This window comes from Nestor notabilis, unplaced genomic scaffold, assembly GCF_000696875.1.
Source record: "Nestor notabilis isolate BGI_N333 unplaced genomic scaffold, ASM69687v1 scaffold6586, whole genome shotgun sequence".
Lineage (NCBI taxonomy): Eukaryota > Metazoa > Chordata > Aves > Psittaciformes > Psittacidae > Nestor > Nestor notabilis.
In genome coordinates this window covers 81,133-106,848 of record NW_009933216.1, presented here as the reverse complement: position 1 = coordinate 106,848, position 25,716 = coordinate 81,133, and the positions used below count along the sequence as shown (strand labels likewise).

Genomic DNA, 25,716 nt, shown 5'->3' with positions numbered 1-25,716 from the left:
CCGTCATATGGGCACATGTTACCACCCGGTCTAAGTAATGGGGCATGACAAATAAGAGGCACTGCTGCAGAGTTCATATTTTCATTTTATGGCATACATTAAATATTTGATCATCAGCCAGCAGATTGAAACAATTGGGCTAAGAGTATCACTTGCAAATAGAAGGATGAGATCTAGACTGTCATAATGTGAGCATGGGATAGAGAAGTTGTATATCTTAATCCATACTTCAGTATTGCCTCTTTACGTTGTGGTGTGCAGACCACTTAAAATCCTCTTCTGTATTTCCTCAGTCTGTAAACAGGAGTTAGTAATCTGTATTTACTTCAGAGAGGATAATAATCCTTATTTACTTCACAGAAGGGATATGTGAAGAGTAATTAGTATTTGTAAGTGCTTTTAAGGATGAAAAGAATAGTGCAAACATAGAAAATTGTGTAATGGAAAGAATAGGAGAGAAATAGGATGAGGTTTATAGAGGTATCTAGGTGTTTAGAGACATAGATGGGCTCCTAGTCAGGTTTTCAGAAGTGTATAGGTAGGTATCTTAGAGTTGGGAGCACATTTGAAGATCTCTTACAGCAAGACAAATTCCATGGGTTTGGTCCTTTAATATTTTTATAAAGCTGGCTCGTGCTTTATATCCGTGACGTATGGGGTAGGGGGAAGCAGAGGGGAAGGGGAATAGGGGTGTAAAGGCCTGGTAACAGCTGCAGTTTCTGATCTCCCCCCTCTGAAGCAAGAATGTAGATAGGGGTGAGAAGAGAATGAGAGAGAAAGGAAAAAACCTCCGAACTTCGTACATCTGATGAGCTCTTTTATAAGGGGTTCTGCAGACTTAAAAAATGCCAGCCAGGAATCCCAGCGTACAGCTGTATGCTTGGTCCATTTTGCAAGTAGGTTAGTGGAACCAGAAATAAGCTGTTGGTTAAAAATGTTCCTCTAGCATTAGATTTTTATCTTTGAGACTTTATTTTGTGGTTAACATTTTTAAAACTTAAAATCTGGTACACCTGTGTGAGCCATTTCAATGAGAGAAAAACTAAACAGAAGGATCTTGACTTTGTTTGCAAATGAAGGGATGGGTGGCTAGATAAAAGTTACAGTAATACAGAAAGTACTCTCTCTGGGAAGTTGTGTCTTTTTAGTATGCCTTTGTAATTAGTTATCCAGGGCAGAGGTTGGAAAGAGGGCTGGGTTTAGCTTCCCATCATTATAGTGTGTTTGATGAATATGGCATGCCTCATTTTCATTGTAGTGAGGAATTATCCTCAGAGCTCCTGCATAATAGAGGAAACTGGAAATGAGAGCTTGTGGCTCGCTGTCTGAATTTGGCCCAGATGTCCTGCGAAAGGGTAGGTTAGAGCTCTGATTTTTGCTTGTGTGCCATTACTGGGCGGTTCTATGGGTAGACATGAACCAAACTGATGTCTGTGAATGGTATTTCCATTAGTATTTCATGATGAATGTATGTAAGATTCCTTTGTAATACTTTTTTCTAAATAGAGTGCTCAGTAATTGTAAATTACCATAGCATTACCTGGCAAGCTGTGAGTTTTCATTTTGTGTGAAGAACAGAGAAGGTGACCCAGTGAAACTGGACAGTACTGAAAAAGATTCAGTGACATTCTCCTGCTAAATGCTGGGGTTTTTTTCTTTAGGATTTTTTTGTTTCTTTGTTTGGGCAGTTGCTCTTTTTTTTTTTTTTTTTTTTTTTCCTTCTCCTTCATTGTAACTGAAAATAAACAGAAAATAAACAGAAAATAAAGATAAATAGATTTTTACATAAATATAGTCACTAGGTAGAAAAAGAAAATATTCTTAGGATCTGTTGGCAGGACTGTATGAAGAAACTTAGTTTTGAAATTTCAAAAGAGAGCAGCCGAATAAAGTACTTAATTTTTGCCCTTGCTTGTGTGTCAGGATGCACAAACCCATCAGGTAAATCAACCAAACAACCAAGTAATGTTTTCTTTAAGAACAGAAACTCATAGATTGCACAGCTTTTTGTAAAGGCAGTTAAACATTCTTACTTCTTATGTAGACATAGAAAAATCGGGAGCCTGGAAGATTCAGTAATGTGTGTGGGGTCACAGAGGAAGTTGCCATTTTCTGAAATCTTAATGTTATGTCCTTGTTTCGTAGCCCATACTGAGGTGGAGAGGGTAGTCAGCAATAAACTACCTGCTCACAGCTTCAATGTTTGTGCTTCTTCGGCAATGATCAATGCCACAGGATGTTGCTATACTGCAAAATTAAATGTGTGATGTATTTCAGTCAGTCAACCAGTCCTCTATCTTACGTGTCACTCAGACAACTGTAGAGCTTGCCAGATGACTACTTACCCAAATCAAAAGCTATTTATTACCTTTTTAAAATTAAAAATGGGACAGTGGATCTTTCTTGTTGCGTTTGCTATGCTGTTTAGGCTGGTAACCTTGAAAATACAGCTTATGATCAGCCTGTGATACGGAGGTGTTTGCTAACGTCTGGTACAAATGAATCTATGATTTTTCTCAGTGTCCTAGTTTAATGTGACTATAATTACTGTTAATCAATTAATTTGGTTGCAGTAGGTAGCCCATGGAGTGACTGGGTATCCTCTTCCAATAAAGTAGTGTTCTTTGCAGTATCATCTTCAGATGCATCAAAAGGCTTTCTGGGAGATCTACTTTCTGTTGCTCATGCACTGTCTTTTTATAGGGATTCATGCTTGAATTGTTCTCAGTGCCAAATACATGTACTTAATAAAATAAAAAAGCAGTGTATGTATGGGGAGAGTAGAATACAAAATAAGTGGGAAGTTTGGTTGTTCATTTTGTTCAATGAAAGATGCTCAGCACCTACACCTCTTAAGCCTGAAGGAATCTGAATGTGCTCACACCTTTCAGGGCCAGTGGTGCCCTTTGAATGTCTTGTTCTCTGTGTACTGGTCATTTTCCTTGTAATACTCATGACATACGTTTTAGATCTGAACATCTGGATTCAGATTCACTTATAATACAATCAGGTGTATCCCCAGCAGGGAGAAGGTTTTGATGGAAGAAGTCTTTTCAAGAAAGCTATTATGCCACTTGTTATGGCAATAGTAGCCAGGTTTACTTTGCTGTAATGTATATTTATTTTTTTCAGAAGACTATAGCTCTCATCTGAAGTTGGACCTCCATGTGCCTTAGACAGCTAAATTGTTTTAATACTTCTCTGTAAAAACAATTGTAGGCAAGAGCATTTTAATGATGATTTTTTTTTAAGTGTGTTTGAAGGCAGTGTGTGGACACAGTGATGTAGGGGAAGAGCCAAATGTTTATTTTAAGATGTGTTTGAATGAATCTGCCTACATAAACTTGCCAGTGTTAAGAAAGAGGGGCTCTGCCCCTTCTAGATCACAAAGGCCTCTCAGTGGGGGATGGTTTTGGTGATGGAAAAAACAAAAAAGGTTCCAGTATGTGGTGGAGGAGGTAAAATAAACAAACAGCAATGGATGATTACTTCTCTCCATCAAGGCTCCTTTATCCTTGCAAACTCAGTCAGTGGTCAGCATGTTAGACACCCCTCCCTGTTTTATCCATCCCTTAACTGCGTTCTTTGACAGCATTGGTTTATACAGCTGGGTCTTTGCGGAGCTGGATGGGAATCGCTGTTGAACAACAGACATGAAGGTAGACAAAGTACCTATGGAAGGGTGAATGGCAGACATCCTCCGAGTTTCCCTGGAGGGAAAGATAGCAATTTAAGGGGTTTTCTCCTCCTTTCTATCCCGAACAATTCCCGAAGATTTTTAAAGTGGACGTCTTTTTGCGACTGTGTTTCAGTGCCTGCCACTGCAGCCTTTCTAAAGTAAAATCTGACACTCCTTATGGTCCTAAAGGTATGTTGTCTGTTTAGAATGGTCTCTCATTTTCATATTTGCGGATTATTATTTTACTTTGTATAGTAATACATGTTTGTGCAAGTGTACATGTGTGTTAAATGGCTAATAGCTATATTTTTCTTAGCTAACAGCTCCAGCCATGTCTAGGGTTAGTGTTTGTTAAGCTGGGTAAGTTATCAGCTGTTTTTGATTGTTCTTTCCTTTGAAATTTGACAGGCATTTTTTTTGAATCAGATAAAGCAAAAAAACAGGTTTTAGACAGTGAAGAGCTGAAGATAATCCACTTACCTACATGTGCCGTTAGAGCGGTGAAGGAAGTATGTTAGTATGGGCAAGCAGCAGCTTTGAGAAATGTTCAGTAGCGCTTTAGACGGAACATGCACGTTCAGAAGTCAGATTACAGAGTGGAAGTGGCTTGTACAATCCTACTGTGAGTGAATGGACATGTGCTATGATGGGTGATTGCACCACACATTCGTTAACGTAGATTTGTAATTCTTGTGGTTTTATGAATAAAAAATAGGAAAACAGTATAACAACTGTCAACCTTTCACAAGACAACTGAAGAAGGCTTCACAGTACAATATGCACAGTAAGTGAAGCAGGAGATATCACATCATACCATAAACTTTTTCTGTTTTATCCCTCATGCAATTATCTGTTGGAACAGAGATGGCATGACTCTGCGGATGACCTCAAGTAGGAGACAGTAGTGCGAAACTGCCTGAACACTTGAAAAAAAGTTCATCTTCTCTTTTGGAATATCAGAATGTCTGAGTAAAATTATTTTTATTGTAAAAATTTTTGGTTTACTCTATTTGTATTTCAAAGTAATTTTCAGAGGCAGCAATTTTCACTGGTTTTTGAAAGGCAACATCTGGGCTTGGAAAAACTCTCTTTTCAGCCTTGAAAATTCTACCTCAAATTGCTTAGACGTTATAAATGTTCAAAACTTTTTGTGGTTTTGTGTTGTTTGGTTTGGGGTTTGGCTTTTTTTTTAATTACATATAAAAGGCAATAATGTATTTATTCAGTTTATCTTCAAGTTCAGTTTGATTTTTCTTTTTCGGGCTCTCCAGGATTATTTGTTCCTGGGCCAAGAATGCACCTGTCATGTATAAACCCTCCAAAAAGGGAGGAGCACACACATGCATGTGAACAACAAAAAATAATAAAAATTCTAAGCAGCTGGAATTAAGCCGTTGGAAAAAAAATGCTTACATCCATTAGAGACCTCACTCTGCTGAAGTATATTTTTTCATACACATGTGTACACACAGACACAAAAACATTTCACTATGCCTGTAATTCTCAAAGGCACACATGGGTTCTCTGAGGCTCCAGTACTGCTCCCACTAAAGTTGTTTGGAGGCCTAATATTTCAGCGATGCAAGTTCAAGCTATGAGTGGATATGCATGGATATTTCACTGGCGTGATTGGTTTTACCAGGAAACATATAGTATAGGTATGGATGTGTGTGCTTATGTGTTCCCGTGTTTATTTGCATTTTTTTATGAAGTGATAGACATGATGCAAATGTGCAGATGAGTGATGGTTGGAGTAGGAGCTTATATAAGGGTAGAATGATACTCTTAAGTTCAGATGCATAAACATCACTGGGTATATTGAAAATTGTTTTGTAAGTGCAATTATATGTACATTTATTAGAAGCAAGTGTACATGCAATATAAACTTATTATTCTGAAATTACCAGTAGGGAAATTCAAAATGAACTGGGGAAGAAGGGAGGGTTTTTTAAACTATTATTTCTTTATTTCTGGTTTATTTGTAATTATACACAGAAATAAATAAATCCATTTGTTGAGTTTGAAATATAAGTAAGGAAAAAAGAGGAGGAAAGGAGAGTGGACTTCAAGCTTGGTAGCTGTTTCTTTGGCACTCTCATCACTGAGCAACGGCATGATGGAAGAGTGGGAAAAGCTGTGTCATATTTTACTGAGATCTCAATCAAAAGACTGGCTTCTTGCGCTGAACTCTGGGCATCTTTTGGGAGAGAATTCTTATTGTTAATGTTGATTCTACTGAAAGTAATTCATCGTTCAATAATGCTTGAAGAAAATTTTATGTCAGCTTGATTAGACAAAGACTACGAGTGACCAAGAATAAGCTCCCTAAATTGCAAAGTTTTAATATTAAGTAACTTTTTCAGAATGAGCCTGTGCTTCCTCAGATTTCTTTGTAATAAGTCAGTCATTCATAATTGTCATAATTTTAAAGCTTTTTCAAGTCCTTGCCTTCATTTCACTCAATGTCAATGGAAATTAGGTATGCACGTCTGTGAGTGATGTATGGATTCCTTGTAGCATGCAGCACAGCTCTCCCACTCAGCGTCTGGAGACTGCCTGACTTCTTTTCTGTCATTTTCAAGTATTAGTTTGTACAGTGAAATTTCAAGGCCTGAAATCTCTAATTATTTGACGAGATTCCTCTTCGTAGTTCAACAGGCAGAAGGATGATGATTACCTAGTGTCACAGTGATTGCAGTAATACTTTCAGCAGTGAGCAGTTCCTAAAACTTTACATGGAAATAAAACCAAAACTCTGGTATTTCTGCTGTGATGTGAGGACAAATGTAAAATAATAATAAAAAGTAAAAGAGGAGGTGAAGAGTGGAGGGAGGTACGTTTCCAAAAGGGGGGGTGTGGGGTGTGGAGGGGAAGGAAGCCAGAGTTAATTTGAGGATGCACTGGAAAATAAATGAGCTTGTGGATTTAATTCAGAATCATCCAAGCAGAGTCTTTTGCATGAAAGAAGCCAGTGATCAGGCTCAGTTTACTTGAAACATCAACAATGACTGCGTCCTGCTGTTTCAGAGTTTGTGCTGATAGATGCTCATCATCTTTGACACTGCACCATTACGGTTATATGTTGCCTGTACTGTAACCACATTTTCACTACGTGTCTGTTCTGGTTTTGAGAAGTTCTCAGAAAATCCAGGTTTTGAAGTTTGATCTTTTAGAAACACACTTTTCAGCAGAAGTAAAATCTGATCCTGTTGTTGCTGGTTTATAAACATACTATTAATTTTTTTTTGTTTTTTTAGTTGACATACAGACTAGTGAAAGACAAAATGCTTACGAAGTTGACAGGTACCAAACAAAAACAGGATACAGGTTCTCATGCTAAAGCTTATTTTGAATGTGTGTCTCTGGGTAAATCACTGAATGTTCCTGCTTAACACCTAGGAGTTCCTGTACAAAACAAGGGACAATAATGCAAAGTCCTGTATGAGATATACAAAAGATTAGGTAATATTTTTTGCAGTAGTAGAATATAGTATCTTGATCATTTTGCAGATTCTGGTTTGGTTGAAGATTGGTTCGTTTCAGACTAAAGTATTTCACTAAACGACTTAGTTGTCTTTTCCAGTTACCTACTTCAAAAGGTTAATGAAAATCTTCGCGTAACGCAGGTTGGGAACATTGAACACAAACTTTTTTCCACAACGTATTTCTACTAGACTCGATTTTACAGTGGTTTTTCATGCATAAATTCCTTGCAAATGCAAGAAAATGTAGATGATATATTTTTGGTCAAAAGCATAGAGCTTATAGAAAGTTTGGTGATTTTTTCTAATAAAAGAAGAAGAATTTTACAGGGCTTTAGTTAACATTTTATTTGAAGACATCTGTAACAACATTCTTATTTAAGGGTTTCAAAACTTGTCAAAATTAAACCATTTATCACTGGAATTTTGAACAGTACCTTTTCTCAAAAAACAGTTTCCACAATATGTGGAAATGGGGTTTATCAGCCAAGCTGCTGATACTTTATTATACTTTAAAATGCAAAGTTTAAAATAGATAGGGGATAGCATATTTCCTGCCTGTTTTTTATTCAGAATATTCTAAACTGGTTAAAGTTACCACATACAGGGAAAAAATCTAGAAAGCAAAGGGGGGAAGTGAGCTGGGTAAAATGGAAGTTACTGAGTGGCTTTAACCATAGGATTACTTGCGGCAGCTATAATAATAGAAAGCTGCACAGGAATATTACATAGGTTATGCCATAGCGATCTTGGTTTGTGTTAACAAACTTATGTCTTGTTCACCAAACCCCTTTCCAAATAACACAACTTCCTTGTGGCATATGTGCATTTTAAAAGATGACTGGTTGATATGATCTTAGAAAGTAATAGTTAACAGATTATCCAATCTTAGTGTGAGTGACAGATGAGAGCATGTTTCATGCACATTTTTTATTGATTAGTAGATTAGAGATACTTGCTTCTTTTATTTAATTATTTATTTAATTAATTAATTATAAAGTTACTTCAGTAAAGAATTCCAAACCAGGCTGTAAATGACTCAAAGATATTGCCAAGTGAAGTCTGTTTTTAGTGGTATGTGTAGAAACAAGTCGGGCTTGCAGTTCCCAGTGGGACATAGTGTGGGAGTCTGCCACCCTTACTCATGTTGAGTAATACCTTATTACACAAGTAATCCTGTCACAATGAACAGAGCTGTTTTGGGTTTTTTTAAAGGTACTAGTTATTCAGAACGAATGAATTTGGGGCCAAAATGAAATGGAGACAGTCATTAGTATTACCTAGCACCTTTTGCTTGGACTGTCTGTAGAGGGATAATAGCTTCAATAAACCTGGGAATATAAACGTTGCTACTAAACATGATCAAAGATGAGGCAAATGTATTGCTGTCATTTTGGATAAGCTTGTGTTTGTGCTTCTGTACGCATGTGTATATGCTTGCATATTAGATATATGTAGTATTGCTGCTGTCTGTAATCGTAAGTATTTCCTGTGGAAGAGCAAAGTCTGCAGATTTCTGACATGTACTTTAATCAGAGGGAAATATCCCTGCAGATCAGGAAGAGTCGGATTGAATCCTGTGGAAGTTCCTGGGACTAGTTTAGCACATAGCATTTGGTTTGGAATCAGGCCACGTTAGTGAGTAGATTCCTGATGCTGCTGGTAGCTGGAATGACCCTCCACATTGCTGCTGGAGGATCAGATCCGCTCGTCTTGTCCTTGTGCATCTCTTCAGAACGCAGCTCTGTGCCTGTCTCCGATGTATGGGGCCAAGTGATTTAAACTCTGCCCATGAGAAAGAATTAGTTTATAGCTGCCAGAGAAACTCAAGAGGTGAACATTTTCATGCCGATTCAGAAACTGGCTATGCGACTCCAGTCAGGCGCTGTCACGCCTAGTTATGGTGAGAAAACAACAATGCCTCTCTTGATAAGGGGAGAAAAAAAAAAAGTCTTGCACAGTCAAAATTTTGACATACAATTTAAATCATCTCTCTACATCCTGTGGACTTGGAGCTGTCAAAAAGGCAAAGCCTGTGTTTGAATGGAAAAGCTTTTTATTTCTTTAAAAAGTGTACCAACTATAATTATCCATAACTATGCAGGCCTGTTTTAATGCTGTTTTATAATTACAGGTCTTAATGCTAGATTATACAAAGTCATTTATAAATAGTCAGAACAGAGGGACTTTGGGAGTTTTTAACCTGTAGATTGCTGTGGGTTGTGGCAGCTGATGGGATTTTGCCTGTGTATGTACAGGGTGAGCTGTGTAGTGATTGATGAATCCCTTAATTAACTCCTAACAAGTTAAGATTTATGGCCTCATATCTTTTTCTCCTGACACATCTGTGTTTGTCACTCTTGAAGACATGGATAAGCCATTTCTCCAAAAGCTTTTGTGGGTATCTGAAATGTTTCTGAGGTATTTTGCTCAATGTAACAAGATTAGAGTTTTATGACATAGAATTTATGAAATTTTATGGCATGAACGATCACATTGGGATGGATGCTGATTGTATGCTAGAGGGCACTATCTCCTTGAATACTGGATACCATTTGAGATTTATTTTGGGTTTCAATCATGTATGAAATTAGACTCTTCGTTAGGGACTGTAGTGGTAGGACAAGGGGTAATGGGTTTAAACTTAAACAGGGAAAGTTTAGGTTACATATAAGGAAGAAGTTCTTTACAGTGAGGGTGGTGAGGCACTGGAATGGGTTGCCCAAGGAAGTTGTGAGTGCTCCATCCCTGGCAGGGTTCAAGGCAAGGTTGGACAAAGCCTTGGATGTCATGGTTTAGTGTGAGGTGTCCCTGCCTATGGCAGGAGGGTTGGAACTAGATGATCTTAAGGTCCATGCCAACCCAAACCATTCTATCATTCTATGAAATTAACCAAACCAAATGAACAAATAGAGTTGTAGTGGGGTCACTTAAATGAGATTCTGTTAATAATAATTTAAAAACAGAGCTGTGGAAAGATCCTCACTTTTGTGAGACACTGAATTGAAGGAATAAAGAAAAAAAGTTCTTTGGTCCCCTGAAATTATTTGTATGGAACCAATACTTGTGATGGCATGAGGAAACAATTCATGTGGACAAAGTGTAGCTCTAACGCTCTCCAGTAGGAAAATCCAGCCATGCTGAAGTCAGTCCAAAACCACTGACATCAATAGACACAGGGTATCAGTTTAAGCCTACAAAGAGTCTGTTGTAAATTGAATGGGATTAAAGAAATATGTGAAGAAGCTATTGTAAGATGAATTGCATCAAATATTTATGGGCTAAGAGTGAGTTAGGAGTGTGAGATTCCACTTCCCTGTGGAAAAAAAAAAACATTCTTGCTACCAGGAAAAGCATTTATTTAATGAAAAATTAACAAAAACCATGTTTTTAACTACAATTTCTGCATATTAAGAAACCTTTCTAAAAAACAGAAAGAAAGAGTCCCTTTTTAAGAAACAGGGTTGCATTTGAATTCATCTTAAGTTCCGGCCTAACCACTGATAAAAATCAAGCATGGAGATACCCTTCATAACTTAAATCTGTCTCTACAGTGGGCTGAGTACTACTTGTGTCCCACTGTGTCTGAACTTTGTAGATTAGGTTGTCTAAGAAATTACTATTTAGCTATTTATGTTCAGTAGAGATGATTAATGGCAGTTAAAAAAACCCCAACTCTTTTTGCAGTCTTAAGTTGCAGCAGAATTCATCTGCAGAGATACCTTTTTAGATTCAGAATCTGGTCCAGCGTATTGCTACTTTTCTTAGAGCTGTATCTTGGGGTTTTTTTGGGTTTCTTTAATCCTATTCATAAGTTGATGTTTGGGGAAAGTGATGTTTCCTTTCTCATTGTAAACCGTCTTTCAAAGGGGTGTAATTGAAAACCCTTCTGAATTTAAATTAATTTGAGGAAAAGATCTTTGTCATGTTATCATTGAGGGTAGATCCAGGATCTTTGCAGTCCTTTGTTAAGATGGGATAATTCGAGACCTAGATCTGTTTAAAAGAGCTCCATTTCAGATAACATTGTTACTCAGAATTCTAGCTGTTTCTCTTTTGTTATTGTTTGTAATGGGAACTTTACTTGCATCTCAGATACAGAATCTGTTAAGACCTACTGTTAGATCAATAGGAAAATGAAGGTGTATGAAAAGAAGAGCATTTCAAATTTAGAAAAAGGGACCAGTAAAGCTATAAAAATAATGAAAGACCATCTGTGAATGAATTTATCTTGTATCATGTGATTTTCTGCTCATGAGCCTATAAGAGATTTCATCCTTTGCTGCTGTAGACTTAGTGTCCTTCTGGAAGACATTTCCAAAAGAAGATATGGATTTGTTTATTTATTTAATTCTTCCATTTTCTGGTGGAAATTTTGCAGATGTTCATGAGGAATAAGTAATTTCTGTGAAACTCTGATGTTTGCATTTGATGTTAAAGGGGATGATGAGATTTCTGAAGGGCCAGATTATGCCTAACACACTGGCTATGGATGCTGCTACCTGAAAACAAATTGTGGTCATCATTTGAGCTGTATGATCCTTATCTAGGGTTGTGCATCCATTTCTTTGAGTGACCTAGTCACTTGGAAGACTAATGTCCAAGATTAGATCCTTAACTTCTCTGCCTTAGCCATTTTAGGAAATTGCTAGCCTTCTAGCATTGTGATGGTCACATGGCTTGTGATTTAAAATGGATCTTCTAAGAGCTGCATGAGGAAGGAAAAAGTTTCTTCTTCTCTACTATTACTATAGATTGGCCTACAGTCCAACCCATAGATTTTCATTTTAGATCAAAATCATAATAGTCTCTGCTATTGCTGGTGCATGGAGGTGGTCACCTCTGTTGCCTTCCTTGTCTGTTTTTATAAATTCCCTGCAGAAAATGATATCATCCTGGTTGGGAGCAGTGACAAGCAGAAGGCGATGATGACCTGCAGCGTGCTATCTGAGCACATTAGAGGAAACTGCATATTCACTAATAAAGTTAGCAGAAGAGCTTTATTTCAACATGCTAGTCAAAATCTCCTTGTGAAGCAACATGACAGAATTTGGATTATTCTGGGTTAACAGCAGTAGGAGTTTTTAATAAAATTTGGGTATGTGTGTGCATATATATATATATATAAAAATACAAATAAATCATCAATGCAAACCAAGGCATGCTCTGTATTTTATTGTCAAATTGAATTGTAGTGGAGACTTTCGTAGATGGTTTACAATACTGTCGGTCATCTTATCAAATATAAATGTCCTAAAGTATAGAACATTACTGTGGAATAATTGACTAATGATTTTGTGTCCCTCCCTTTTTGTTCGCCAAAATTGAGACAACTGCTTAGTTCTGATTTTCAGAAAGCAAGATTTTGTAAAAACCCAGGTTTCTATTAAGGCAGTGCTGAAATGAGTAACCAAAATGTTACACTCAGAATCGATAGCAAATGTATATCTTGGTGGGGTGCAATGCAGAATATGAATAATTCACGTTAACTTCAGGAGGGAGTTGCATGGTTTCTGCAGAAGAAAAGCTTGGGATCTGTCATGTCAAACATAGCTACAAAATGCTGAATTCAGTGGGCTAGTAGAAAACTGCCAGTAAGAGTCTATGTGGTGATCTCTGTCTTTATACATATGCTTTGCTGCAGACACGTAGGTGGGAAAGCCTAGAAGACAGAATTCAGGTAGGATGTATGAAGCGTTAGTCTGTTGGACTAAGTCAAACATTAATAGAAAATACAGATTGCTTCTCTGTGTACAGGCAATAGGTAGTTTTCAGAACAGGCAATGTGCAGCTGAGTGTAGGTTCTGGTATGGATTTTTTTGCCTGAGTTCTTGTTGTTCTTGGGTTTTTGTTTTGTTGGTTTTTTGTTTTTTTGGGTTTGGTTTTTGTTTTTTGGGTTTTTTTTAATATAACCTAACTTGGCTCAGGAAGCAAAGCTCAAAATGAGATCATTAGAAGCAAAATAAGTCCTAACAAAGGGCTGTTTAAAGTCACTGTTTGTTTTCAGACCCAGTTGACTGCTGCTAAGTATCATTTCGTGCTCAATATGCCAAATCGTATGGACATGCTCCACCTCACAGCAGCCCCACACATGGTTCAAGAGGCTGCTGGGCTTTTGAAATGCAGTCCTTTAACTGTGAAGTGGAAAATCAAAATAGGGTAATTAGAATCATAAATACTAGATTTTTGAGGAGGAGCAGTATTACTTTAGCCTCCCTTTTCAACTTTTTACATACAATAGTCTTCAGTTTTCTTGTTCATAACTTCCTATTTTCTATTAAATGTTTCTCCTTTTTACTTACTTTTCTTCTTTTGACTATGCCTATAGGATTTCTTATTTCTCATTCTACTCCTTATTACAGATGCCCCTGCTTAGCACAGTGGCCCATTATGCCATCAATGCACATACCCTGATTTTCATGAACAATGTTGCTGTAATTAATCCCAGAAGTCGTCTGCATTTTAATACTTCACTGGACCCCTCTATTTTGAAGACCAAGCTGGAAATGTTCTGGGTTCAGATTGTCCTGTAAAATCTTCAGTACTGCCTGGTTTGGATGAAAAGTGCATTTTTCAATGAAATAAGAGTAATTTCAGTCTTTCAAAAAGTTGAAGATACGCATGTGCTATCAGAACAGTGTTATCAGAAAGTCTCAAAAAATTCAGAATGTGGGCCTGGACTTTAAGTCAGGATTTTTGTATGATTTTTACAGTGTATGCTCTATGTATCCTTCTTTTTTATATATATAATAGGTGGAAAATACATTTACATGTGTTCTTTCCTGATCTGACTGTAGGTGGGAAGTATAGGGTACCTTGAAACAAATCTTCATTTACTTAGTACAGCCCTGAATTTGTGTTGTCAAAAGCTTAGGTTATTAATGTCCAAATGTTTAATTGCTTAACTGTCCCAGATCTGTGAACCTGAAAAGATTCTTGTAACATGACTAGAGTACTCTGTTGCTCACATGGGTGAAGTTTTATAAAGACAGGTTTTGGCTTGCTAGCAAGTTACTGTATTGTATTCTATTTTCTTTTTTTTTTCTTTTTTTAATCAGTTATGGTTAAATACATGTGGATGTTTATTCCTTAAAAGCTAAGTTGACAATAGCTTGTGTCGGGAGACATTCTATCTTCTTACAGTCTCTTGCAAATGCAAAACCAGATGGGTATTTTTTAAAGGAATTGCATTTCATTATACAGTCTTCTTAGGTGAATTTTCATGTTTAAGAAGCCAGAATACAAGAGAGCGCTGTATTAGTGTATTATTCTCACAACAAACAAGTCACTGTTCTGTTGCTACCTGCTTGGCCATTGTTCCCAATTGTGTATGCTTTGCAGTGGTATTTGGATGGTTTCCTGCTCTCTGCCAGCACAAAAAAGGCATTTCTGTTACAATGGCCCCTAACCACACAATGACGGCATTAAGGATTTATTTGGAGGTTTCATTATTTTCTCCTCTTTTGTTCCTTCCAGGATGTCTTCCAAGCGACCAGCCTCTCCGTATGGGGAAGCAGATGGAGAGGTAGCCATGGTGACAAGCAGACAGAAAGTGGGAGAAGAGGAGAGTGACGGGCTCCCAGCCTTTCACCTTCCCTTGCATGTGAGTTTTCCCAACAAGCCTCACTCTGAGGAATTTCAGCCAGTTTCTCTGCTGACGCAAGAGAACTGTGGCCATAGGACTCCCACTTCTCAGCACAACACAATGGTAGGTTTGCTAATGGTCTATTGTGCTTACATCCATTCTTTGAATTCTGCCTCTACAGTACTTTGGCATCCAGATCTGTACTTTATGGAGTATACAATGCACAGTTGCACGTACAGAACACACTACAATAATGTGAAAGCTTTGACCTAGCTGGACTGCCTTTACCCTCCACTACAAATGCTAAATCACTCGCAGGACAAACCCCACTTTTCCTCACCTTTGCCTGCTGGCATTTAGGATGCTAAGGTTTTTTAGCTGCAGCGATGTGGATTTGAACTGTATGTGTTCTGCAAACAGTAAATGGTTTTGGAACACACTGTAAGTGAGAGTCATATTTGGCATGGTGTCTGAACTATCACCCCAATGCCAAGTTTATGCAATAGTTAAGGCACGGAAGTCTGTATAAAGGGTAAAAAAGGCAACTTTGGATTTTGCCGGTTTTAAAAAAAAATCATGCCTGATGTGTATTTCACATGCCACAGATACCTACAGGAAAGTTTGGAATTAAATTAGCCTACCACTTTTTCACTTGTGAATTCCCACCTTTTTGTGCACTTTGCAAATGACACTGTGCACTTAATTCATTGCATTTAGCAGCCCTCTTGAAGACCAGAACTGGCTTTATCTGAAAGCAGATAAATAAATAAAAAGCAATGCCATGTTCCTCGCTGGTGTCACTATCATAACCTCATGTGCTTGGGCCCTTCATGTAGAGTACTGTGATGCATTCTTACAAAGGTGGAAGTGTGCAGGGAGAGGCATTGAAACCCCAGGACTTAGGCGCCTCGACAAAGCTTTCTCTTGCGAATACACTTATGCAGCTCTTGCCTGTTTACGAATCGACTGTAACTTTTCTTTTAGTCCTCCACTTTGACAAAGGCACTGACAATTTCACTTTAAGTGGAGATAACGAACTGACCTGCATATTTGAAGGCTTTTAAAAAGGCATTGCAAAACAGGTGATAGTGTATTCTCATAAAAGCCTGCAACAGCTCCATAGTGGTGTTTAAGCCCTTACAGCTCATTACGCATATGTAACAAGCCCTGAGTAAAAAGCTGTAGGGATTATGATTTCTCATAGGACCAAGTCACTGGATAGTCACTCTCCTAGACAGAATAACTCACTGATCCTGATCCATTTTTCTTCTTTTTTGGTCTAATGATTAAGTTCAAACAGTGGTTTGGAATATTTAATTTTACTTTGTGTTATTGCAACTTTAAATGAAGAAGGAACATTGTTGAAAAAATTACTCATGGGCAGACATATCGTTATCTTTTACTAGCTTGTTTACTTACCATCGTTTATCATATGTTTTATAGAGACAGATTTCATTAATATACAGTTCCAGCCAATGGGGTGTTAGGGTATGTAACTGGTGTATGAGCTTTGCTGTATTTTGGCCTATTATAAGAGAGTGTACTGCAGATAAAGGTTTGTTCTGTCAACATTTACGTCAATAGATAAACTAGTAATGACACTAGTAGTGTAGAATCAGACCCTAATGAAATAAAACCTCGCTGTCTTCTAAGGATACCAACAGGAGTATTTTATCTGCCCCTCACTGAAGTTACTTAACTGCTCTCCAACTGAATTTAACTAAGTAAGTTCTTTTTTTTTATAGTTTTTAAGACCAAGAAGATTAGCTGATCATCTAGTGTGACTTCCTGCTATGAAGGCTATATTTAATGTGATGTCGAAACAGTGTGTTATGTCTCTTTATAATACAAGATACTGGATTATTGCATGGTTTAGACAGTTTTGCTGTAGTAGTGAGATGCTGTAGGCTTATCTGTAATGTGTTTGGGAGATTGTAGGGACTGGCTTTGTCTTCATCCATATTTAAGAAAATTGCCCGCTTCTGTGAATGTGACATTTTGGTAATATCTTTCTTTTAGTGAGGAGTGTCTTGTAAAAATCATCATCCAGGTAGGTCAGAAAGGATGTGGCCTATGTGTCTCCAGAAAGAGGGAAGTGATCAGTGTAAATGAGTAAAATATACATAATCACTCCCTCTGCTGTTTTGATACGTAGTTATAAGAAGGAAGTAACTGAACCTGGTTCTTGGATAACTTTTAGATTACTTCAGTGTGAGTGATTAGCCATTACAAAAGTCATTCCCAAAGGATATTCACTTTGGTAGCATTACAGAGGTCATTTTTATTCTGTTTGAATTGACATGCTCTGCTATTTCGTAGTCTCTGGGAAGAAAATCTAGTTGTATGCACATGTGCACCACACAGTGCGGTCCAATACAGTTTTATTGATAAAGCTCTAGCAGTGTGCTTCACACTTCTTAATAGCTTGTCAGCTGTGCTACTACACCTACTGACTGGGTCTGCAAGTGACTATGGAGTTCTCATTTTGCAGCCACATGCTGTCCTTAGCAGGGTACACCCTTATAGATCACTCCGATGTCCAGTAAGACAGGATCAGATGTACAGTCAGTCTGGAATCATGTAGTGCATTGCTCTGCTTTACCCCTCTAAACTATCCTGCTTTGTGTGTGATTGTTGGCTAGGGTACTTCTCCAAAGGGGTTCTTAGGTACACGAGGTATAGATCCAGAGAAGTCTTTCTGTATTAGCTACATTTACAACACCCATTCAGCTTGGGGAACAATCCCAGCACAAGCAAGCCACTGCCAAGGGATCTGTAAAAGGTACGGAATTACACAGCTTTGTCTTATCAGTAGCCTGCGTAGCTGAATTCCTCTCGTTACGACAGCCATCCCTGCCTCCTTATATTCTGCCTCTCAGCACTGGGTCATGAAGGAACAGTTAGGAAAACAATTTCAACCTTGAGAATCAATTTCTTGGCTTCACTTTCCTAACTGCTAATTGGCCCCCTGTTTCATAGTTTACTTCCAGCTGTGCTTCCTTTTACAAGTCAGGCCAGCTGGGACATTGTAGGATCCTTAAGGCAAAGGGCTGATTGCACCAGAGTGATAACTCAACAGTTTATCCAACTGAGACTTCTGAAAATTTACCCTGTTGCACTTTCCCAAGTTGTAACAACGGCCAACTTAGACACACAGCTCAGAATGTTGGGTAATTATTTTTTTTTTAAAGGAGGGCAGAATCCCTAGAAAGAAATCTTAAAACCTAAGCAAAAAACTACAAAACCCACCTTCCCATCAAAATGAACAGGTATTTCTGAGGATGCTGGAACTGAAGCCAGAGAAAGGTTAGTACAGTGGGCACTAACTGAAAACGCAGGAGGCTCCATCTGAGCGTGAGGAAAGACTATTTACTGTGGGGATGACTGACCATAGAACAGGTTGCCCAGGGAGGTTGTGGAGTCTTCCTTCTTGTTCGTCTGGACACAGTCCTGGGCAACTGAATAGATGGCCCTGCTTGAGCTGGGGGTTTGACTAGGTGACCTCCAGAGGTCCCTTCCAGCCTCATCCCTTCTGTGGTAGGCAGGGGCAACTCTATCCCAAACTGTCTTCCTCTTGATGGAAGAAACTAGGTGCTTACAGTAAGTAGGAAAGCTCTTCCACTGATAAAAAAGAAAATATATTAGACTTAAACCAAAGGCTCAGTTGATAATACAAGACAAATCATTTGACCTAAAATTTATCCAAGAGTCCCCTTAGGACATCCATAGCAGGCTGTAAGCTTAGCAGGGAAACACTTGAGGAATTACAGCATCCGTCAGTACCTCTTTTGAAAAAACATACTAAGGCTACAGTGTTTGGACAGCACAGATAGTTGTTAGTTCATGTAAGTTATGAGGGCTTATGTTATTTGTTTCTGTTTGTCTGCCTTACCATGTTGCTTTTGCTACCTCTCAAGACTACTCATTTCACCAGTGGTGTCTGCTAATTTCTGACAGCAAGAGATGTCAAGGCTAAAAGCACTGATTAAAATAGACTACGGGCATGGTATACTGTGGTCAAGTTCGACCATTCTCCTTAACTGTAGAATATCCATCAAATACTGGAATGACGAGTGGGGGCGAGGGGAAAGGGAAAGAAAAGGAAGTTCTGACTAAAAGATCAAACTGGTAAGGTGCAATTTTAGCTTAGATTTCTCCTGCACTTTCAGTGGGATTTAGAATTCATTTTCAGCAGAGCTTTAAATTGATAGGAAATATTACAGTGTGCCATTAAGTAGCTTTATTGCTTCGCACTAAAAAAATGTTGCATTTCTGTGGTTAATGAAGTTATTTCTCTGTAATTTGGGAATAATAGTAAGACATTCTGGTCATGTTGAGAACAGCACTACTACTGGTCAAAGAGCTTACCAACTCGTTGCTTCATGTTTTTCCTCCTCTTTTCCAAGATAAAAGGTTGTTTAATGTTGTTTAATTTGAATTCTCTTATCACATACATCCTCGTCTGTATTTCACCTATTGGTCTGGGGTCATCAGCATTTGCATAGTATTGGATCAGAAAAACAGGCGGCTAGAGCACTTAGCTACTATTCAGAAGTTGCAAAGAAAATGGAAATCTGAATGCATATAGCTTTTTGAAAAGTCAAATAGGACTCTAATTATATGGAGCTAAAGAATGCCTATTAAAAAAAAAAACCCACAGTGGTTTTAGAGAAATTTTAATTTCCAGTGTACCTTTGTGCATCAAGCTTAGGATAAGTTATTGTGATGGTACAATGCACAGTGTTGTGAACACCAGTGCCGTTATTGTGCCAGCTCTAATAATGAGAATTTCATTGTTTGGGGAGAGCAGTCTCCTACACTCTAGACAAAAGTGTAATTACTTTTGAACGATGTGGAATGTGCTCAGTTTAATAGCACGGAGAATAGATTCACAAAGATTCAGATAAAGCTAGCTTGGAAGCCATATGTGCAATGTGGCAGTATGAAATTGTTAGCAGGCACCATAATTGCAACACACACACACACACACTCACAATTTCACAGTTTAAACTATAAACTGTTGTTTCTGTAAGAGATAGACAGGCTTATCTGAACAAGACTAGTTCAATTAAAACAAAGCAGAAATGGTGGTAAGTTTGCATTTGTCTTTTTTCTTTTTTTTTTTTTTTTTGATATTCTTTCCTTCCTCTCTTAATGGTAAATTGATATTTATAAGATGATGAAATTGCATTGTTACAAACATTGCATTATACATGTCACCACAGAAGTAGCACATGAAAGCAGTTTCCACAGATAAAATTTCAGGCTTGTATCAGAGTTTGATCTTTTCAGTCTTTACACTTGCACTGTTTCAGAGAATGACTCTGTGGGCTATTAGGGAAGGGAACAAATAAAGAAGAATCAGCAAGGACCAGTCAAACAGCTGTAGAAGTTGCCTACTGCATCATTTAGTCCAGACCCTAGAAAACTCTTTGCAGTACTTGAGAACCAGTGGTGATGGAGCTAGAAAAAGATTTGATGCCTCTCATGTCTGCCTGACAAAATATCTTCCATTTAAGTTGTTATAACCTTTCTGTCCTCCTTGTCATGATCTGTATTATCTCAGCTCTTCAATCCTGTCCTATCTATTTATGTAAGTAATACTTACAGGATTTAGCAATCACTTGCAAACTACTTGTGCAGGTCCCAGATAGGGCAAGTAAATATTAAAAAAAAATGTTTAAGTTCTTCAGGTGAGGCAGGGATCAAATCCATAGTGCAATTCAGGGGCAGTATGCTAGTTTATGGAAGTTCCCTTGGTTTGTTCTACCACTCTCTAAAACCAGTGAGTTTTGCTTACTTGTGGACACGGAGAATCATTCGAGCTGAAGTCAGTGGGCACAAAGAGTAGCTGAAGTTTGAGATGATCCATTGGTGTTTTGATCAGACTGTGAAAGGTCCAAAGGTTGGTTAGGGGACAATAAATAAGTAATGAAGTAGGAAAACATTTTTTTTCCCCAAACAGGAGGAACTACATTTGAAACAATAAATTAACAAATCACAACCAGACTTAGCATCTATAAATTGCCTGAAATGCAGGGTGCAGATGACTGTAGTTTTTAAAGGCCATGAAGAGAAGTGGAAACAGCAGTTGTTTGTTTTTGCTGAAGATCATCTTACTGTGAAGCAGTCACGTTTTTAATGGATTCATTTGAATGCAGTTAAGCAGAAAATAATCAACAGAAAAGTAAACACCTTTGTTTTATAGAAGTGCTGGGAACTGTATGTATCCATTGTTTGTAAGTGATTATATGCCTAGGAATCAATTCATTGACTTCATACTAGAAAATATCTTCACTTAAGCTTCTTGCATAAATGCTAGTAAAATCTATTTCAAGTGAAGAGCTGAAAAATTCCACAGGAAAAAAGATAGGTAAAACCATAAAGCCACCGTCAGTAGGAATATTTGAACCGGATGGTCTCTCTTACAATGAAAAGAACTATGAAGTGCACTATCAAAAAAGTACATAAGCCTTAAAAGAAAATAAAGTTGGTCATCTTTTTAAGGAAAGTAATCTGCCCCAGGACTTCCACATTGGACACAGTGGTTTCATTCCAAATTAATATCTCAATCCAGACTGCCTTCAGTAGGTAGCTCAGTTTGCAATTACACACCTTACTGAGACCTGCTAGGTAATTTCACTGAGGATTGTACATCTTTACTGCAAATAGAGCATTGGCGTCAGCTCTGCGAGGTCTGCCGAGTGGTGTGTGCAGCTTTCATAGCCTCCAAGTGCAGCAGTATGCCCTCAGTGGTACATTGCATTGCAGCCAGTACCCAGAAGACTGGGACAATGATATCTTCCAGAAGGAAGTAGGAGATAACCACGGATTTGAAACAAAATCTTGAAGCTACCAGTTGGAGGAGCGATGATGAGGACAAGGGTATGGAGAAAGCCCCACCAGGACTGCAAGATTAGTTTGTAGCAACAACTTAAAGAGACTGTATTTAAGTGCTCCTACTTCTTGATAATAGCTTTTGCTTTCAGAAAGTCAATCCCTAGGTGTGACGTAACACAGTTAGGACCTACAGTATCTCCATCCTACCAGAACTCAAACAATAGCTATGGACTTCATGTAGTTCCTCCAGTTAAGGTCCATTGCCTATGGCGCTCTGCCCAAATTTTTTCTGAAACACTGCCCTTTCTTTGGTGATAGTGAATCTCTGTGGTGTTCTAGTGAGGCAGAAACTGCTTCCAGTTAAACCCGCAGTTCTCCATGGCTCTGGAAAGAGAAGGCAAAAGAAATGTGGTTATGTTTTTGTGCTTTTCCTTTCAAACTGAGGTTATCTCCTTTGGCCAAACTTCTGCACTGCTAAGAAGTTTGTGGCCTTGGGCTGACAGTGTAACTATCAGAATAGAGACCAGCATACCAGACTTAGATACTTAAATTTGACACATGCCTCAAGGCAAGGGATGTGTGAATCTAAGTTGATTATATCTTGCCTCCTGCATAGTGCAAAGTTCTGCTTTTGCACACCACCTTGACTCATTTTTCTTTCAGTAGTTGACCATTCATTTTAGAACTTCCATATCCACCTTACTTCCTCCAAGCAGTGGTGTGGTTTTCTCCTTTTCTTTTCACTGCAGGTGAGAAAGCCTTTTTCTCTATTTCTAGCTTTAAATATTACTCTGTCACTTTCTGTCTGCTTGCAGTTGTCCTCTGAAAACCTTTTTCTGCCTTGCCCATTTTCTTCCTCTGCTTGTAGTAATATTTAATGTAGTCATTTTTATTATTAAATCCATTCTAAAGCCTTTTAGTAAATAGCTCATACGAAGATATTGCACAGTAAAAGAAACTATTGTGCTATTTGCTTGGACAGAATGTCAATAAACTAGAGGATGGTTGTTTTTTGATATGCAGCTCTGCTTTCAGTAGAGATATACCAAAACCGAAATGCATTGTGAAGTATTGGTTATGCTTTCCTGAATTTCAGGGTTGCAAGGAATCTTTGTGATTATCAGCTCCTAGCAGTGCCAGAACCTTCTGCTACACTCATACTCACAGTTATGTTTTACAGGCTCTTCTCTCACTATCAAATGTTTGTGTCTGTAGTTAGGATGTTACCTATTGCAATTTCTTTTCTGTCCTTTTAATGGCTGAGTGAAGTGCCTCATCATGGTTTTTGCCTTGTACATTTTCTCAGGTTATACAAACTTAAGTTGGATTAGGCTGTGCCAAGGCCAGCTTTCTTTCTTTAATTTGTCTTGCCACTGCTAATGCTTTTGCAGATTCACCAAAAGTAATGATGGTTGGAGTGATAATGAAAATGTGGCTTCAGGCAGTTGCTGGCATTTAAAGTGTCATGTCATCCAGTCATGATTTTTTTTTCTTTCATGGGGCTAACTACTTCCTCTTGTCTTGAGTATATCAGTGAAATATCACCACCTTCTCCACTGTAATAAAAGGGTTTATTAATTTTCTCTAGAGATTCGTGGCTGGAGAAGGACCTGTGGTTATACAGACTACAGGTTTCAATATGTGTTTAAGTATGGACATCTGACATAGGTGGGTTAACTCCTACAGCACATGGAGAAACCTCCCTGCAGAGCAGATCAACGTGCTGCAATGTTCCTAAACCAACCAGTGTTCCAATATGTTTCAAGATAATTAAACAGAGGAAAACAAACTTTCTTGATTAAAGAGTCACTTATGTCTGGGGTAGCAGGCTTGTCTGAATAGTTTGGCCAGCCTCATTTCCAAAATCTCTAACACTGTTTTAAGTTCTTTGTTTCTTTTTCCAGATTAGGTACAGTTGTGTGACCAGATAAGGCATTTTTGCTCTTTGCAGAGGAGAAGTAGACGTGATGAATCCTGTGAATTTAGCATCACTAGATAAACCAATGAATGTAACTGAGTGGAGTTTGTGCCGGGTTTGACTAAGGATAATTTTTGCCAGAGCAGTGTAAACAAGATTGTAATTATGCATGGAAATAGTCTGCTTCAGCATCCTTTTTTTATGCTTTTAAAACTGAATCCACCCCAAGGAAAGAAAAGGCTATGAAGATTAACTTTTTGTACTTTGTAAAGGCAACAGGCAAATTATATAGATTGTCCAAAACATAGACCAATAAAATCTAACATCAAATTGTTATTACCTTTATTTACATTGTACCCAGAATGTGATTTATTTTTATAGAGACAGAAAAAAGAAACATTCTTGCCCCAGAATGCTTAGCTTATGACCCTATTCCTGCAAAATAATCTAGCTGTTTGGAACCTAATGCTGGTGGTAGCAAGAAGGAGGGAAGGAGAGGTCACTGGCTGTAACTCCTACTGCACATAGCTTTTTGTAGGATTGGAGTGTGATGACACAAAATAAGAAATATTATAGCAAAAGGTAAAATCCTTCTGACATCTTGAGTCTGAATTACTGCAGTAGATTGTATGTGTATCTATACACTAAATTGTGTCAGAAGTGGAAGTTTGCATTGCTTATTAATGTTCCTAGCTAGAAATAATATAGAATATCCACGCTTCAGACCTTCTCTGTGTTGATATTCGGATTGAATTTATAGTTGTGTTTCATCTCTGAAACTGTAAGTGAAACTTGCCTCTTTTTCATTCTTTTCATTTTAAACTGCTGCAGCTGTAATCAGGAAGGTTGCTCAGGTTTGGATCCATCTACGTTCAAAGATAGTAGCATTCACTGAGGGTACCATCTAGCTGCCTAGGATCTGTGGGTCTCCAGAACACAACCATACACAAATGCAGAGCTTAGTGGATTTAGGACTCTCTAGGAGAGAGTTGGTTTCTTCTGTAATTTTCAGTTAAATCCATGGGGGTTTTTATGGTACATGTCAGCATTCTCAGTAGTAAATTTCTGTTGATCATAGGTCTGTTGGTGCAGTAAGAGATCATTTTGGCTTGCTTTCATACAGGAAGTTAGTATAAATGTAGTTACTAACACATAACGCATTGTCATGTCAATCACAATGTCACTTTTGGGGTGAGGATTCAAGGGTGAGGACTGGTCAGACTCAATCTTTGCAAAGTATATATCCAAAGGTAAGCTAGTAACTTTAGGTTTAACTTTATGGTTACTGGAATTAAAGAGGGAATAGGAGAGTATGATTCATTTTATCCTAACATAGCTTCTAAGTAGGTCAGAGAAATCACACCCTAGAATTGCCTATTTTTCTTCATAGGTTACAACTGGAGCTTAGGGTGATAAGTTCAGCTGTTGATCCCTATAGTTTGGAAATCCGTAGTTAAGGTAACTTCAACCAAAAAAGCTTTGAATGAGAAGTAATTGCCTGTTTTGTGTTTTGGGTTTTTTTGGGGTTTTTTTTTTTGTGAATAAGTATTTGCTATATGGTGCATCTCAGACCTCAAAACACTCAACTTACTTGAGTTTGTGTCCTGCATGTGGTTAATGTTAGAATGTGATTTCATGTTATATTCTTTACTTTTATAAACGTAAAATCTGCAAATCCACTCACCCTTTCTTTTTTTTGTTCTTAAATTTATATTCTCGTGACAGAGACAGTAATGCATGTAGACTATAAGGGAAAAAGATTAATCATTCACAATAGTTACATGTATGACTTGCTTAAATTCTTTTTCAAACAATTTAATAAATTCTGTTGGAAAACAGTCTTCAGAATTTTATATATCTACAAGCCAAACTGAAAATAGTGTGATTCAGTTCTGCAATGAATACATCTGTGGTAGATGATGTACTTTTCCTGTTTGCTTGTGGCCAGTGTAAACTTAGTTTTTGGGCAGAGACCATAGCTTCAGTTTTGAAGCTGTCAACATGAGTATTGGGTAATACATTGACACAGGGCCACAGTGAATTCCCTAGTTTTCCATGTGGATAAACTAATTTGACTGAAATCTTGCTTTTATATTTAGGGCCTGTATCTTTATTTTGCGCTGTAAAATACCACAAGCAGTTGTTGGACTCCATACTTGTAATTTCATAAATATTTTTGTTAATATTTAATGGCAAATTTTAATGGCAAGTT

General features: G+C 37.9%; 1 protein-coding gene across 1 annotated transcript in view; it reads left to right on the top strand.

Annotated features, from left to right (window-relative positions):
* Positions 1-14,643: 14,643 nt before the first annotated feature.
* LOC104407464 (transcription factor SOX-5-like) overlaps positions 14,644-25,716 on the top strand; it is an 85,762-nt gene continuing 74,689 nt past the window's right edge. The window contains exon 1 of the mRNA XM_010016760.1: positions 14,644-14,869. Within this exon, the coding sequence (XP_010015062.1) occupies positions 14,693-14,869 (177 nt within the window). The 5' untranslated portion in view covers positions 14,644-14,692. The remainder of the gene's footprint in view (positions 14,870-25,716) is intronic.